The 16,664-nt window shown below is 38.8% G+C and overlaps 1 protein-coding gene across 7 annotated transcripts in view; it reads right to left on the bottom strand.

Annotated features, from left to right (window-relative positions):
- Positions 1–16,664, bottom strand: part of ATP10D (ATPase phospholipid transporting 10D (putative)) — a 45,533-nt gene that overhangs the window by 16,881 nt on the left and 11,988 nt on the right. For 6 of the 7 annotated variants that reach the window (XR_007889332.1, XR_007889333.1, XM_051617629.1 and 3 more), the window contains exons 4-12: positions 13,830–14,034; positions 11,059–11,144; positions 9,921–10,027; positions 9,086–9,217; positions 8,172–8,299; positions 7,772–8,024; positions 3,732–3,967; positions 2,875–3,060; positions 586–1,201 (exon numbers count right to left, since the gene is read on the bottom strand). Coding sequence is in view for 5 of the 7 variants with exons in the window: in XM_051617629.1 (XP_051473589.1) it covers positions 586–1,201; positions 2,875–3,060; positions 3,732–3,967; positions 7,772–8,024; positions 8,172–8,299; positions 9,086–9,217; positions 9,921–10,027; positions 11,059–11,144; positions 13,830–14,034 (1,949 nt within the window). In the remaining 2 variants the exon portion in view is untranslated. The remainder of the gene's footprint in view (positions 1–585; positions 1,202–2,874; positions 3,061–3,731; positions 3,968–7,771; positions 8,025–8,171; positions 8,300–9,085; positions 9,218–9,920; positions 10,028–11,058; positions 11,145–13,829; positions 14,035–16,664) is intronic. The other variant, XM_051617631.1, reaches the window with a different exon arrangement.

The raw sequence follows: 16,664 nt of genomic DNA on the forward strand, positions 1-16,664 counted from the left end.
AACTCCCTTTTTGCAGATAGCAAGCCTGTAAAAATAACTCCTTTATATTACTTTCCAAACTAATTTAAAAAAAACCTTGAAACACCTTCTCAACATAAATATATTTAAGTATTTATTTGTAATGTACACAGATAACACTTCATTGCCTTCAGTTAAAAATCAATGACTGCTCATAACAGTGTATGAATAAACGAGTTAGTGCTTAAAGCATCATGTACATCCCTCCTGTGGCAGATTCAAAAAATGTTTACCTACAAAAACCAGGGCCCAGCAGGAGGTACCACACAACTTTACAGGTATTTCTATTACACCTAGAAAGACAGAAATAGTCAGTGGGTCAAGGGAAAAAACCCCCTCAAAAACCACTCATAGGTGACATCTGCTATGGATACCTCTCTCCAACAGCTCAGAAACACTAACACAGGTAAAGTATCTCATTCTAATAAACATCTCTTTGTGTAGCAGAAGCCAGCTATTCAAGCAGATGACCTAGCTTTATAACTGGAAATACTTGAGTTGGCTCCAAACCAGCTGTTCAACTACACTGAAGAAAGATGAGAAAAGAATTAGCAGTTCTATAGATACCTTCAGATGCAGTTCTCAACAAATCCATCATGACTGAGTCTGCACCTTTTGTGTACACCACCACTTTGTTGGAGACTGGATGCCGAACCACCACTGACATCCTCTTCCGCACTGAATCAAAAGGCAGGATATGCAAGAGCTGAAATGTTAAAGATCCCAGATTTGCAAAGTCAACAGTAATTTGCTCAGGAGTCCTAGACTGTAAAATACATTTATAAGCCCTAGCAGCATGAACCAAGGCAGCTTCATCTGGACTCTCAGCTTCATAACACACTTTAGATAAGGGAGACAACTTGATAGATGACGTAACACTGTTGTTTTCACAGCCAGCAGCAACATTCACTCCATGTAGTTCTTGAGGCACTCGGGAATTTTCTGGGCTGTCAGTATTGTGGGGCTCAGCAGCCCCTTGAGCAGCTCCATCCAAAGCAGGTGAAGCCAGTTTCATTCTAAAAATAGACAGTTTGCTCACAAAACTACTGGGGCTTTCAGGTGATGACTCTTTTACACTTGGAAGTGGGGAAGAACTTAGCCTTCGGACTGACAGCCTCTGGAACATCTGCCTGATTTCCTCGAGTGATTTAATAGGCATCCTACCCAGCAAAGGGGGTCTCATCTGGAACAGAACAGTTAGAAAAAACATACATGTTAAATTCTTCGTATTTTATTAAATTAAAGAAGATCGGCTTACAACCTATCTATGGTTCTTAATGAATTCAGTATTTTAAAAGTTACCATGAGTTTGATTGCTAGTATTAAAGATGACCAGCTCAATAAAACATATAACCACATGACTACACTAAACAGTTTATGTAAGAGCTTCATTGTTCAAATGAAAAGAACTGTAAAAATACTTTGGATCTGAAAACAGTATGCATTCCAAGTTTCATTCATGACTGCATGTAATACTTCTCTTTCAAACTGTTTCAGTAATGAAAGTTAGCATGACATTGTAACTTTTAAAAGTTGTGGCAAACAGATCTAAACACTTAAATTCTTGTTCTGAATTAGCAAGATACTTGTGAATAAACCAACTTCATACCCCTCAGAATAACTAGCTACAAGTACTCTTAAAATACAGCACTTTATTAATACTTTTTTTAATGTCTGAATTTAAAACAAAATACAGTTGTACTCTCATTAATGTTACAAAATAATGGGCTTACTGTTACTCAGGACAGTTAGACAGCTAATAGCTTACAAATAAGAAACAAGGCATGTAAAGCTGACACTCATTTCTCATTACTGGTGAAGAGTTAAGAATGAGTTATCACCGGGAAGCATGTTCTCGTTTGCCACTGAAAAGCATAAAATAAGGACAGACCCTGGCTTCAATTCTTCCACAATTGCATGCATTTTAATGTGTCTCCACTCAGGTTCACTGCCTTTATGGACACCAAAATCTAGCCCTGCACATGTCATAAACATTTTTTTTTTCAAAAGACGATGTTAACAAATTAAAATCACCGTGGGATGGGGGGTGAGGAAATCAAAGCTGAAACTTGGAAATTACCCTGCAACATAGTCAAAATTGGTAAAAGATGGGGTTATGAAAATAACACCCTGAAAAAATCCAACAAAACTATTTGAAAAAGATACTATCTTTAAATAAATGTTAGACTGTGTGCTCCGAAAAAAACAAGTGATCTCAGGAAAACTTAAACACTCCAGACCATTAAATGGGGATAGTGCAGCAAATGCACTGTACATTCAAGTGAGAACACTTTGTCATACTGAAAAGCATATTTTCTTTGGATTATTACACATAGGAATCTTGACTTTCCATACTTTTGCTGAAACTCTATCTGAATTATCAGGGAACAGGTAAGAGCATTATCAGACCCAATATTCTAGGAGTCTTCTGAGATTATTCTTATCTTTCAGCCAAAAAAAAACTAACTGTAAAGGTAACCTGAGTGTTAGGGTACTCTTAAAAGAAGCTATGCATATAACTGGAAAAAGCCAACTAGAAATTGAAAAAAATCACAGTTGCAATTTCATCTCAAAGTTTATCTTGTAAAAGTTATGAAAAGTCTATACACCAAAGCAAATATATTGAAGCCAAGTTCTTCTGCATTGGAAAATCATTACCAGTATTATGTTACATGTTAACTCAGGGCACTCAGTGGGTTTACAGTAATTCTCCCAATAGAGGAGAAAAGGATCATTTTTAAAATGCCAATTAACTGTTGTGGTTTTTTTTTCCTTTTGTAATCAAATCAGAGGGAGCTCTTTTATTTCTGAATTTGATCAAATATTAAAAAAAAAAAAAAAAAAAGGCTTTGTTACCTTCTGACGTGGCTGATTGGGGACTGAAACTACAACAGTATTACAGATTGCCAGAGCAAGAAAGAAGTCAGCGATGTACATCGTCTCCAAAGACAACTTGCTGCTGGCTTCTGGTTGTTGATAAGAATGAAAAGAAATGTGACTGAACTTCTCCAGCAGTTGTGCGTCTGGTACGACATCCGTTTCCTATTGGTGAAATGAACAAAACTGTCCATCAGGATATAAGCTTAATCAGTCTGGAGGTTAAATGAGTTCCAGATGAAAGAAGTGTAGAAGCTCATACAATTTCCTTCTTGTCAGATCCCCACTTGGTTATAGCAGAAAATGGAGAAACACTCTGGTGTCACCACTGCCTTATGCTAGCCCATTGAAAATGACAAAATTCATGCCAAAACAGTTAAACAGTAGAGCCCTAGTTCATAAACACTTCAACAAAGATTAAATATGATGAATGCTATTTAAACACCTTTAAGTACAGAAGCAGAAACTTTACTTCTCATAACCTCCAATAAATACTGGTCAACTAGATATTTCCTATTAGAAACAAACCAAAAAGCTAGAAACCTCTCAAAAGAAATTAATGCATTGTTCATTAAGATGAAGCTGGTCATTTTAGCTGGAGTGGTCATGGACCCACAGCAGCAAGAACCAAAGCACACACCTTTGTGATCTGATCAACATCTGTAATGTAAGCTGCAAACACGAAGCAGGCAAACAATCATGAGAGGCTCTGTTTTTGACGGAACATAGAAAGTATTTCTTATATTACAAGCATTCTGATCAAATGAGGGTGAAAAGAATACTCCTTCATTAATTACTTTAGAAATTCAGTATCAAAACAAAGAGCTTTTACTTACGATGGGGCTGCTGAAAGCAACATGTCCTGAGTGGGGAACATCACTGGCTCCATCTTCCCTTCCTAATGCAGGGCAACTACCAGACAACTGATTCAAAGACTTTCTTTTCAAAGGTTCATTCCCTGCTCTGCAGTTGTGCTCCTGCCATTTTGACATTTGGGTCAAAGAGCCATGCTGATCATCAGCTGAATCCTCATCCTCCGAATCCATCTCTTGATAGGATTCCAACCTCTTTGCTACAGAAAGGGAAACAAAATTACTGTTCTGTGAGCAAAAATAAACTTGCATAAAACACTGCCTGAAGGCAAACAAATATTTAAAGTAAGGAATTTAGTATATAGTTAAGAACAATCCACTGTTTATGAAAAATAAAACCCGTAACAAGTCATCACACTGACTTACTGTTTGGGACACTGCACTTCAAAAGCAATACTCCACAGTATTGCTCCACTCCAAAGCAGTGAAACCAGAAGAAGGAGAAAGAATGATCAGGGTTCTAACCAACATGAGCTTCAAGGAAACAGCAAAATAATTTGGAGTTACACAGCCTCCAGAATATCACATTGATGTGAGCCAAATAATAGTCTTCAAGTACATGAAGGGTGATCACATAGAGAAAAGAAATAGCCTGTTTTATGTGCACACTGAAGGTACTGGAAGACCCCTCCTATATTGTGACAAGACAGACTCAATCTAGGTATCAGCAAAACTTGGTCAGAGAAGACGTGACATACTAGAACAGAATGCCTGAGAAAGCAGTGAACTGGACTTCACTGGTGGTCTTGAAGAAACAAACAAGCAATAAACAATAAAGAATTATAGCAACAATTCTGCCTCAGGCCAGCAAAATTACTTCCAGATATAAAATTACTAGATTACTTCCCAATATATTTTCTAGCCTATTCATTTTATGTATGACAATGGCTTGACAAGAACAGCTTCTAGCAGGAGCTCACTGAAACTGTATTTATAATTTCTGTACTGGACACCAACCACCTCCCACACACATACAGATTTTCTAAGTATTGAACTGAAAATCAGCTTTCAATAATAAAACTTTGTATTGACATGTCTAACTCCTTTGCACCAAAGACACAAATGCAGTTCTGTGCCTCACAAATCCAGACAGGAAGATGAATGGTGTAAAGGACCTCTGTAGCAAAGGAAAACATGCCTTTGCTATTATGTGCCTGTAGAGAACATACCCAAGTGTTTGCACTGGACTTCTGGGACAGTGTTTGACCACATGCAAGAGGCTGAAGTATCAACCCAAACAGGACTGGATCACTGCACACTATACAGCTTTCAAGCTTTTACCTGCCACTGTGAAAATACCATGCAATGAGCAAACACCAGCAGTTCAATGTCGTCATCTATGGACAACCTGTTCCGAGAGCTGTGCACTGCCTATTTATTTCATTAAAGTGTGAATACAAACAATGGCATCCTAGGAAAAATAAATATATTAACATATAGTTATCTCTTGCAACACCACTAATTCCCTTTTTTTTTCTTATTTAAAGTAGCAGTTACTGTACAGGAAAGAAGTAAAAAGTGGGATATTATTCTGTTTTATGTGAGTGGGAATCCTATCCGCAGTTCAGAGTCCCCAGCTTTGGTGCTCAAAATGAGATAGAAATAGGTTTATTATGTCACGTATGAGTTCTTTTTCTCCTAGACAAAGTGCAGGAGCTTACCTAAGCTCAGGCAATAAGCTACCGGATTTTCTAGTCTTTTAGGTTCTCCTTATTTCCTGTCATCTTCTCTTTCTGGGACATAAATGAAAGCCTCTTGTCCCTCATCCTGCCATTCTGATGAGCCCAAGGAAAGTAGAGAAACCAGAGCTTACACCTTCCTTGGCAGGACATCTCCCTGATGTTAACGTTGATTTTTAAAAAAAGAGAAGTGAGAACACAACTGTTGGCTCTCCACAACTACTAAATATAACATTCCACGTGTGGTATTGGCACCTTTTATCAGACAGCCGCAACAGTGACTTAGTAAATGCTTGTAGAGGCAGGTTTGGACAGCAATTGGCCATTGCACTATGCTTCCAGGTTGTTAAGAAGCCTGAGTTCTTTGTCTTGAGTAACATATGTGGGACCTCTTATGCCACCTCACTGCTCTGTTGCCCTGATCCAAGAGGCACATCTTACTTCAGACAGAACAGTGCATGGGAGCACCTTTATGGAGGATTATACTGCAACTGAACAAATGTAAAACAGGACTAAAATACAGGACCTCCAACATTTTTCAAACTGATTTTCAGGGCTCCCACAATTTCTAGAGTTGTTAGGAAGAAGCACATGATTAATCTCCACATAAAAGACAGGGCACAGCAGGAAATAATTATGAACATAATAAACACACTAATATTTTTTGAAGGAAACTCTTAGTGATCTACTAGCAGAAGGACATGGTAGACATCCTTTCCCTGGCACAATGAGACCCAGACCAGCCACAGCTACACCATTCACACTACTCTTTGGTTTATCTCTTCTGAAATGCTTTTCCTTCATTTCAGAAATGCTCTGAAAATATTTTCTGCTTTTTATTTAAGCTGTTCATTCACCAAATTCAAAACTTAAAAATTTTTCTTCTCACTTCAGTTTTCATCCTTCCCAGTATAATTATGCAAAGCCAAAGAAGCACCTGGGCACCTGTACCACTAAATTTTCAAAATATGTGCAAAATTACTGTAGAAAGGGTTTGCAACCATCTGCTCCTATCTCAAAAGGGCTGAACTGATTCATTGCTGTGGCCAGCAGGGTGTGCCTTTCACTCACAGTTGAGAGCAGATCTATCTGGCAGCAAAACCATCAAAACCACAAAGCTGGGTTTAATCACAGCTATGCTTCATAGACTCATAGAACTATTCAGATTGGAAAAGACCCTTGGGATCACTGAGTCCAACCATCATCCCTGCTCTACAAAGTTCTCTTCTAAACCATATCCACCAACACCACATCCAAATGACTCAAACACATCCAGGGATAGTGACTCAACCACTTCCCTGAGCAGCCTATTCCAGTGTCTAACCACTCTTTCGGTGAAAAAAATGCTTCCTAATGTCCAGTCTAAACCTCCCCTGTTGCAGCTTGAAGCCATTCCCTCTTGTTCTGTCGCTAATTACCTGTGAAAAGAGACCAGCACCAACCTCTCTACAATGAACTTTCAGATAGTTGTAGAGACTGATCAGGTCTCCCCTCAGCCTCCTCTTTCTCAAACTAAACATTCCCAGCTCCTTCAAGCGTTCTTCATAAGATTTATTCTCTAGGCCCTTCACCATCTTCGTTGCCCTCCTCTGTGCTTGGTCCAGCACCTCGATACCTCTCTTGAATTGAGGTGCCCAAAACTGGATGCAATACTCCAGGTGTGGCCTCACCAGTGCTGAGGACAGGGGGATAATCACCCCTCTGCTTCTGCTGGTCACACTATTTCTAATACAAGCCAGGATGCCATTGGCTTTCTTGGCCACCTGGGCACACTGCTGGCTCATATTCAGCTGCTTGTCAATTAGAACCCCCAGGTCCTTTTCCACCAGATACTTTCCAGCCACACTTCTCCAAGCCTGTAGCGTTGCCTGGGGTTGTTGTGGCCCAAGTGCAGGACCCGGCACTTGGCCTTCTCACCTTTGATCTTGCACAGAATCATCGAAGCTGGAAAAGACCTCTGAGATCATCAAGTCCAACCTATGACCTAACACCACCACATGGGCTAGACCATGGCACTAAGTGCCACAACCAGTCCTTCCTTAAACATCTCCAGGGGTGGTGACTCCACCACTTCCCTGGGCAGTCCATTCCAATGTCCAATCACCCTTTCCATGAGGAATTGCTTTCTTTACACACTATATATGAAGGGATCAAAATAATGTGGAAAGATACATGGCTATTAGTAGAATTAGTCTGAATTCACACCTTCCCTGAGTGTGTAATGCCACACAAACCTCATGGAAGTTCACCAGATCCCTATCAAAACATTTAACTTCTCTGAGAAGAGAAAAATGACCCACTGTGCACACAGGTTTGGTGCCTTACCATTTTCCTCATGGCAATACTCCTGTCCTGCAATGCTGCACCTCCGAAAAACCATCTTATTTTCAGTGAGGGTTCCAGTCTTGTCAGATAAGATATACTGAATCTGGCCAAGGTCTTCAGCAATATTCAGTGCTCGACACTGAATGGTTGAGTCTGTTTTCTCATGGTAAAAATCAATGTCATTCTGTATTAAATAAATTTGTCCCAGTTTGACAATTTCAATTGAAACGTAGAGAGAAATCGGGATCAAGACCTACCAAAATAAAACATGGGGATTAAATACAACCAAACTCTTTGGCTTGTTAGAAACATGAAGTAGCTCTACTGAATCCGAAGAGTTACTTCAAAGATATAAATGAGATCTCATATATGACCCATGTTCAAAGCAGGCCAAAGTTACCTGTAATAAAATGATCATCGTCCAGAACATATTGAACCCAGCTAATGTTGGAGGAATTGATTTGCCATCTGGCTCAGGGATGTTAAAAAATGGTATTTCTGAATACCTACTTAACCAAAGTCCATGCCCTTGAAAACAAGAACAAGGTAAAGTGAGTCAGTTGTATGTAAAGTGTATCTCAGCTCAGGTCCTTGTAGTTAGCTGGTATACTCTGCAATTCTTTCCAAACTACCATTTTCTCTCTTGAGTTTTTCCTCAACAGAAACCCCATTAAAATTAAGTATCAGTGCATAACTTACATTCATTTCTAGCAACAGCGCATCTACACAGCGTATCTGAGAACTAAAGAAGAACTAACTACACTTGTATTATCCTTGCTTGTCCAGGTTTCAGTTTATCTGTGAACACCAGGTCATCATCATTAAGTGTATCCTGAAGAAGTTTTTTTTAAAAACATGTCTTAAACATATTTTTTATTTGTCATAAAAGTTGGTCTGTTTAGATTGACTCAAGCTCACTATTTAATCAATCCCTAAAATATCAAGTATTTGCAGCTCTGGTCACACTAGGCCTCTCCCCACAATGCTGTGTATGCACCTTATGTTACCTGAAAAATCCTTAGAGAAAGCAGGAGTTTTGCAGAGCAATTAGTGAGAGAAAAGAGAAATTAATTGTAGAAACAGGTTCCAAACCTAAGAACTTGCACCAGGAACATACTTCTTGACACACTCCAGATTAAACATGACAATATGAAATAAAACCTGGCAGCATCCTCAACTGCTAGGGAACTACACATGGATAAAGGCTGTTTTTGAGCTAGGCTCAAAAGTGAATAAAACTCAAAATAAAACAGTAAATTGTAGCACTGTAGGCTGAGAGAGGAAAATAGTGTGAGCCTGGTGGTTCTCACTTACCTATTGCACCTGTTAAACACATGAAAATTAGAAGCAGAACGCACCAAAGAATATCAGTGTTCACTTTTCTTTCCAATTTACTGCGTTTGTAATGAGGGCCACTGTTATTCAGCATTGCTTTGGTTTCATGACCTGTAACCACAACATAGGTTGAAATTCTCTAACAACAGGTATCAGAACCAGACGTGCTTTATACTTCTAAAGCTCTGTGGAATGGAACCTTCTGTTAACTAATATTTGAAGAGAGATTTTAAATATGAGCAAATTAACTACAATATATGAATTCTGTCCTAAAAATAAAGTCTGTCGTGTACATACCAACTTTTATACTGTCAACAATATTCCTTCTTATAGAAATAATCTTATTCTCGACATAGTCTATATTATTTCTGGTATTTTCTACAAAATCCTGCACCTGTGTTACAACTATCTGGCTGAATACATCACACTGATCGACTTAAAAACCTCTGCCCTCTGATACAGAACACTGAAGAACAGCACTAGGTGCAGTTTTAGACCAGAAAAAAATACCAAGCAAGCCATGCATCTCCATGCCAATTTCAAACCCTGGCTTTACCATTGCAACTAACAGTTGAGGACAAGGACCTGCTCACAAGGAACAAAGCTGGCTCCCACAAATACCCACTCTTTTCAATGTTAAAATAGAAACAAACCAAATTCAGATATGCATTCCTAACAGTTTTAGCTAAAGGGGCCTTCTGTTGGATTCAAGCTTTTATTCTCCTAATCTCCCTTTGTATGATACTGTTTCTATGGGCACATAACTCCATCTTGTTTGGAAACCAATCTGTGAAAGCCAGGGTGGTTCACTAACCTGCATATACCACTATGCCTACAACAGCTTCTGTGTTTCTTACTGTGCATCCTCGGAGCAGTAAGTTTTCCTTGCTGAGGCCCACTCGATCCTTGTTTGAATGCTCACTGAAAAAAAATCAAGATATTACTTCAGCTGTAATTCCTGAAATTATAAGTCAGGCTTTGCAAAAACATGAGGGAGCAGATTTCCCAAGGAAGCTACTAGTCACTGACTGCCATTCGGACATTACTGACCAGACTTTTCAAACACATGGAGTAACATGCATGCAGATCACCTTTGAAAAACCAGGCATGTAGGCACTGTATTAAAACCTTCTTCAGTTTACAAGCCTAGCATTTGCCAGCTGTCATATGAGAAGTAGGCAACCTTGTTGAAAAGAGCTCAAGACAAAAACTAGAAGTCTGAAAGCCTAAGACTTCTACTTGGATTGCCAACATCAGAAAAAATTCAAACAAAATATAAAATCCCATTTTAAATATACTGTGAGCAGTTTTACTCCTGTGGCATACTTTCAGTAGAGGTACGCCCACAGCCTGTCAGTGTTTGCTCAGAGAATAAGATTTATATATATTTTTCTTTTCAAATTTCTAATGTATCAGTGCCCACAGGGAAGAACACAGACATTTTAACTCCCAAAAACTGAAAATCAGCCACTCCATGAAACAGCATTTTGCTTTCCTACTGTCTATAGCAAATCATAAACCCATAAGAAGAAAAAATAGAGACAGGTCAAAAATCAAGTCACTGATGGTTACACAAATGAAATCAGAGTAGAAGAGCAAGCCAGTCCTTCCCACTTAAAATTCTGAGCAATGCAGCTTGTCCAATCAGGCCATGGTCCAGAACAAATAATGTACATACCACATGCTATTAAGAGTAGATTTATAACAGGTATTTCAAATACAGAATACAAATTGCAAAACAGCCTGATCTAAGATATAAAAAATATGAAACAGAAAATCAAAAGTACTAGTGGGCTTTCCCAGTTCACAACCAAGCCCTTCTGGAAGCTCCATCTGTTGGGCCACACTCAGAAATTCAGTGGTGCAAACTGACTTGTATGCATATTGTCACAGCAAACATTACAAGATCTCTGAAAATGACAGTAGTTTCAAGAGCCACCAAGCCTACTTACACAAAGCCTTGGAAGTGACTGAGGTCATTGTTAGGACTTTCACACTCTATTCTGCTAGAAAACTTTTCTGGATCAATTTCAGAGACCTAAAGTAACAGAAGAAAACTCCCACAGAACACAGACAAATATAATGGAACTTAAAAACATCATAAAGTCATAGGTTCATATATTACTATCTAACAATTTAGCTTTGAAACTGTAAGCTGCTGGTGGTGCTGATGATCTGCTACCCAGCATAAATCAGACTTAGACACCATGGATGGACTTCCTAATAAATAGCAAACCCTGGCAAGTGTAAGTTGAATTGCTGGTATTTTGAGAACACTGGAGAGGAGAAAATGAATGGCAGAGTGGGGAAGAGGAAAAAAAATTACAATAAGAACATCTGAAAGCAGAGAGTTGCCATAGTTGTTTTTTTCATGATAAGGGAAAAAAAGAAGAGGCACTGTCTTCTCTGCAAGCAGACCTTCTTCCCAACAGATACTGTTTCCAATACTATGACCAGGATGCTACCTGTGCTAATGAAAAGAAAACAGGTAGATTTTTTAAATGATGTTTGAGCTTTACCAGTACCAAAGAAAGGGCTATTCTTAAAGAGTAGAAGTGCATAGAATCACAGAATCGTCATGGTTGGAAAGGACCTCCGAGATCACCGACAACACAACGGTCAACCATCAACACAAAAAACCCCACACAAACAAACAAAAGCAACCCCAAAAAAACAACAAACCACACACCCCATTTAAAAACACCCACAAAAAACCCCACCACCTCATCCACTAGAGCATGCCCTGAGTTGCCACATCTACAGGTTTCTTGAATACCTCCCAAAGATGGTGACCCCACCACCTCCCTGGGCAGCCCATTCCAGTGCCTGACCACTCTTTCAGTATAGAAATTCTTCCTAATGACCAATCTGAACCTTCCTTTGTGCAACTTCATGCCATTTCCTCTAGTCCTGTCATTATTTACTGGGGAGAAGAGATGAACACCCATCTCACTACAACCTCCTCTCAGGTAGTTGTAGAGGGCGATGAGGTCTCCCCTCAGCCTCCTTTTCTTCAGACTAAACAACCCCAGTTCCCTTAGCTGCTCCTCGCATGATTTGTTTTTCATTATGTTTCTACTTAGTCACAAAGAAGCAGAGCAGAACACCTTTGGCAACAGGTTAAACCTTTTTAGTCCTTTTCTTCAGATGTTCTTTAATTTTATGTAGTTCATTCCTATTCTTCAGGGCTTAAGAAATGAAGAGGTAAGGCAGTCAGCCTTTTACACAGCACAGCCAGAGTCTTATTCAGCTGGAGTTTATAAGGACAAAGCCTCTGGCTGAAACTCAGCTGGCAGGGCACTAGAGGTCTGTGAAGCTGACCATAGCTCCACATTTTAGAAACTATGCAGTCTGCATGAGAAGACCCTACAATGACTTTTGTTTTGTTTTTGCATTAGGGAACAAAATTGAGCAGTCTTCAGTGTTGAAGGAATTGTCACTTTTTTTTTGACAGTATGATTCTTCCTAGTTTTTCAGTGCAAGTTTCTGGAAACAGAGAAAACAGTCTCTTTCTTGAGTGAGACTGAGAGCAGGTAGCAGCAGTCGGTACAAGATCAGTGCCATCAGTGTGATGTAAGCCTGTAAAACCATTTGAATTTTGCCCCATGTAAGGATACGTATATGCAGAAAGATCAAACAGTCCTTTCTGCCTTACTGTTTTAAGGTTAAATCAAGAAAAATCAAAAAAATGCAGGTCACTGTGAGAGTATAAGAATTTTGTTCATAGATACTATATCATGCCTTTGCTATTACCATACTTGCTAAGTACAGGGGAGACTTAATGCACAAGGTACTCCACTTCCTCACTTCTGCTGACAATTCAGAGGCAGTTCAGGTAATTTTATCTCCAGAGGACTAAAGAGTCTGCTCTTAAGAGCACTGAGTTTCCCTGCTGTTGTTTTCATCATGGTGTCTGAGCAGCAGAACTCAGTACCACGTGTGCTGAAGGTGCAGAAATTACAGGATTCTTCACTCTTTCAGTATCATCTTCTCTTTGTCAGCCTCCAGCATTTTTTCTGCTAGGTATAATTCTAAATTATAAGTTTATTTGTCTGGTATTAAAACAATGGCAGTCATCTCTTCAGTATCTGAAAAGGCCTTTCTGAATTACTTATAAAGCCTTAACCATGTGGCTTCCAGGGTTGAAAAGTATAGATCCACTGATTTCCCATCACTACATGGCATGTACAAACCCTCTGAGACCTACTGATGCTCGACTTGAAAAGGAGAAATTATTCATTTCATGTTGTTCACAGTAGGCTTGTAGCAGAAAAATTCTGAGAGTTTCAAAGCTTTTATAAATCCTTGGAGGACTAGAATAGGAGCTAAAAACGCATTTACAATATGAAAATTAGGTGAAAGAGAGAATATCTGCTCCTCTCCAGGTCTTTATGTGGCACAGAATTCCCTTCTAAAACTTCCAGTTTCTCACTTACGACATAATATACACCCTAAATGACTTCTGACATTTACCTGAACAGTTATTTTTACTGGCTTGCACTACTTGAAGAAAATCTCTTTCTCTGGGCTAAGGGAACATGCAAAGATTTGCTCCAAAATAACTTGTGCAACAAATTAGAACTACATTACCTAGTTATTTTATATTCAGATGGGGATTGCTGAGCTACCAAGTATTAGGCAGTCTAGAGGGCTGAGTTGAGTTTTTTAGTTGCGTATCTGTCATGTCAACTTTCTTACACTACTAAAAATGCAGAATTATCACCTGCTCTGAATACCCTCTCACCACCTGCCTCTGCTTTAGATTGGTTTCTCCATCAAGGCCTGCTGTTTCAATGTAACAGATCCCATCCAGGTCACTAGAATACAACAGCACCATGTCAGCAGGAACAATTTCATTACGTGACAGCCGGATGAAGTCCCCAACATTGACATTTTTCCAGCATTCATCTATGTATTTCTTCTCCTTCCTGAAATATATATAAAAACAGTAATTTTATTTTTTTTTTACATAAGCTGAACACTCAGAGAAACACACTGTAACTAGACAATTAGTCTAATAGTTAATTTATGCCTCCAACTCATTAAAAAAAAAAAACAACAACAAACTGATGAGATGTTCTATTACCTCAACAAAGAATCAGCTTTGATGACCAAGGCCTGTTTTTCAAGGAATCACATTCCAGTCACCCTCCCAGAATTATTTTAGATCTATTTAAAATTCAGCCCACTTGCACCCCGTATTTCCAGGATTCCAAGAAAGCACACAGTGTTTTCAAGACTTCTCTTTGGGTCACCACTTTTTCTTGCAGTTATGCAATCATGAACACCAATCTTTCTCCCTTCTAACAGGGCCTTTCAAAAATAACTGTCTCACAAGACAATGAACATCTATCAGTAAGTAAAGAATATACAACAAAAACTTCCTTGATGCTCTGAATAGAAATACTTGTATTTACTGGCTTTTAAAATATCTTTTCCATTAATTTTGAAAATTAAGTACCAAGACTCAGGGAAGTCAATAAAAGCTCACGTCCATCAGCATTGAGTTGAAATTATTTATTAATATCAAATATCCAGGCATAATGTGTGTAATTTTGAACTGTTTTCAAATTTCCATTTATAGCTGCTGTTCTGTCCTCAGCTGAGATGAAGAGTCTTCCTTTCATGTAATCACAGCAGTTTATTGCAAACACAATCAGGTGCACAGTGGTGAATAGGATGGAAGGCCACAGGCAACAAGTGCTTGGTGAGCTAGCTGAAGGCACACTGTACTGAGCTACTGCAATATGGGTGATGTAACACCTATAGTTGCTGTTACAAACACTGCACACATCTGGATGAAGTACATTTTTGTATGAATTATTACTGCCCCCAGTGACTGCCTGGCTTTTCTGCCTTGCACAAACTCCAGAGCCACATTTAAAGAGAGGAGCATGTACTCTCCATAGTCTTCATTTCTCTGTCATCCAGATTGGGCTATAATACACGCTGTGCTAGGACTGCCTTCCACATTGTGCTTCCTTCCCTGCATCTCATTCTAAACCGGCCAAGAAGCGCACTCCCCCAGGGACCTGGGAAGTGCACCTAGTTTCTACAGTGGAGACACAAGCTAGAAAGCTTCACATCATGGTCACTGTGTGTAGACTGGCACTCACCCATCAGCTTTAATCAAAGTGCTAGCTATTTAAAATGCTTCTAATAAACAGTAAAATAGAAACAGACACTTCTAATTACAAAGAAAATACCAAAAAAATATTGCCTGTATCAAGCTTTCACCCATATCTTTCAGACCTGCATTATCTTATATATTATTATATATAAAACATATACCTGCAAGGCTTGGAATGAAAATAAATATATTTGAGAGAGAAGAAGAACTTATCAGCCAGAGAAGCTATCTGTCTTGCTGCTGATGCAGCATACGGATCATGCACATGTTCTTTATCCAGTTCATGACCAAGTCAGACAAAACGTTTAACCATCTTTAGTAACAGGCCACTGGGGAGTAGGGGAATGAATGGATTTTTCCATCATAATCACCTTACCACAGCTCTACTGAAATCACATGAAATACATGATTTTAACAGATGCTCAAACGTAAGTACCTTATACTTTGTGGTTTATGGCTATTTGATTAAGATCCTACTACTATAAAATAACTTGCTCAAAAGGCACAAGGACTTGATAACTAAGTATGTAACATCACAGCAACAACTATGAACTGAAGTACATATTAGCACGTTGTATTGTTTATTGATATGTTTTATAACTCCCCAAGGGAAAGATGAGACAGAAAAAACAATTAAGCACCATTATCTTAATCAGATTTTCAAGACAGAAATAAGCTTTCCTGAAAAGATCAGCTTCAGACTCTGTGTATCTAAGGGCAAATACAATCATTCTGATCTCTCAAATGGATACATTCCAGAACTCAACAAAGTAGCAGGCTGAAAACTCTGAACTATGGATGTCAGAAATTTGCCATAAGGAAAATCAAGTAAGTGGGGGTAGAAATCAGATTTGTCAAAAAAAAAAAAAGCACAGAAATGACCATCTAAGCTGCCCAGACAGATTTTATCAAGGCACTGAGACTGGCACATTTTTTTCAGTGACAACAGAGCACACTGACACAAGTTTCTATTAGAAACACCAAACTTTGTATACAAGCAAGCCTCACAAGAGTTCAAGAAGCAATGATCTCTGGCCTTCCTGAAAACACTTCATGCAAATTATTTTCAGATACGAACAAGCATCCTACCAGCTTTCAAGAATGACAACTACTGCTTAATTATGTTGGGATAGCAAGAACAGCCATCATACTGGGCACATGTCTCAGGAGCCATGCAGGTATCAGTATCGAATGTCTAAGTACAGACAGATGTACAATGTACACAACTTCTACAGGTGAACAAATGCACAGATAGGTGATAACTGGAAACTGTATTCAACATTATTTAATTCTTCATCATGTTTACAATTGGTATGACTATGCTTGATTAAATGCATGCACTGGAAGAATAATTACAATTTCAAAGGGATTCTCAATAAACTAGTTAAGAAATTCTGAATCCTAACGCGAGATTAACGGAAGCTTAAG

The sequence above is a fragment of the Apus apus genome, chromosome 4 (genome assembly GCF_020740795.1).
Source record: "Apus apus isolate bApuApu2 chromosome 4, bApuApu2.pri.cur, whole genome shotgun sequence".
NCBI lineage: Eukaryota > Metazoa > Chordata > Aves > Apodiformes > Apodidae > Apus > Apus apus.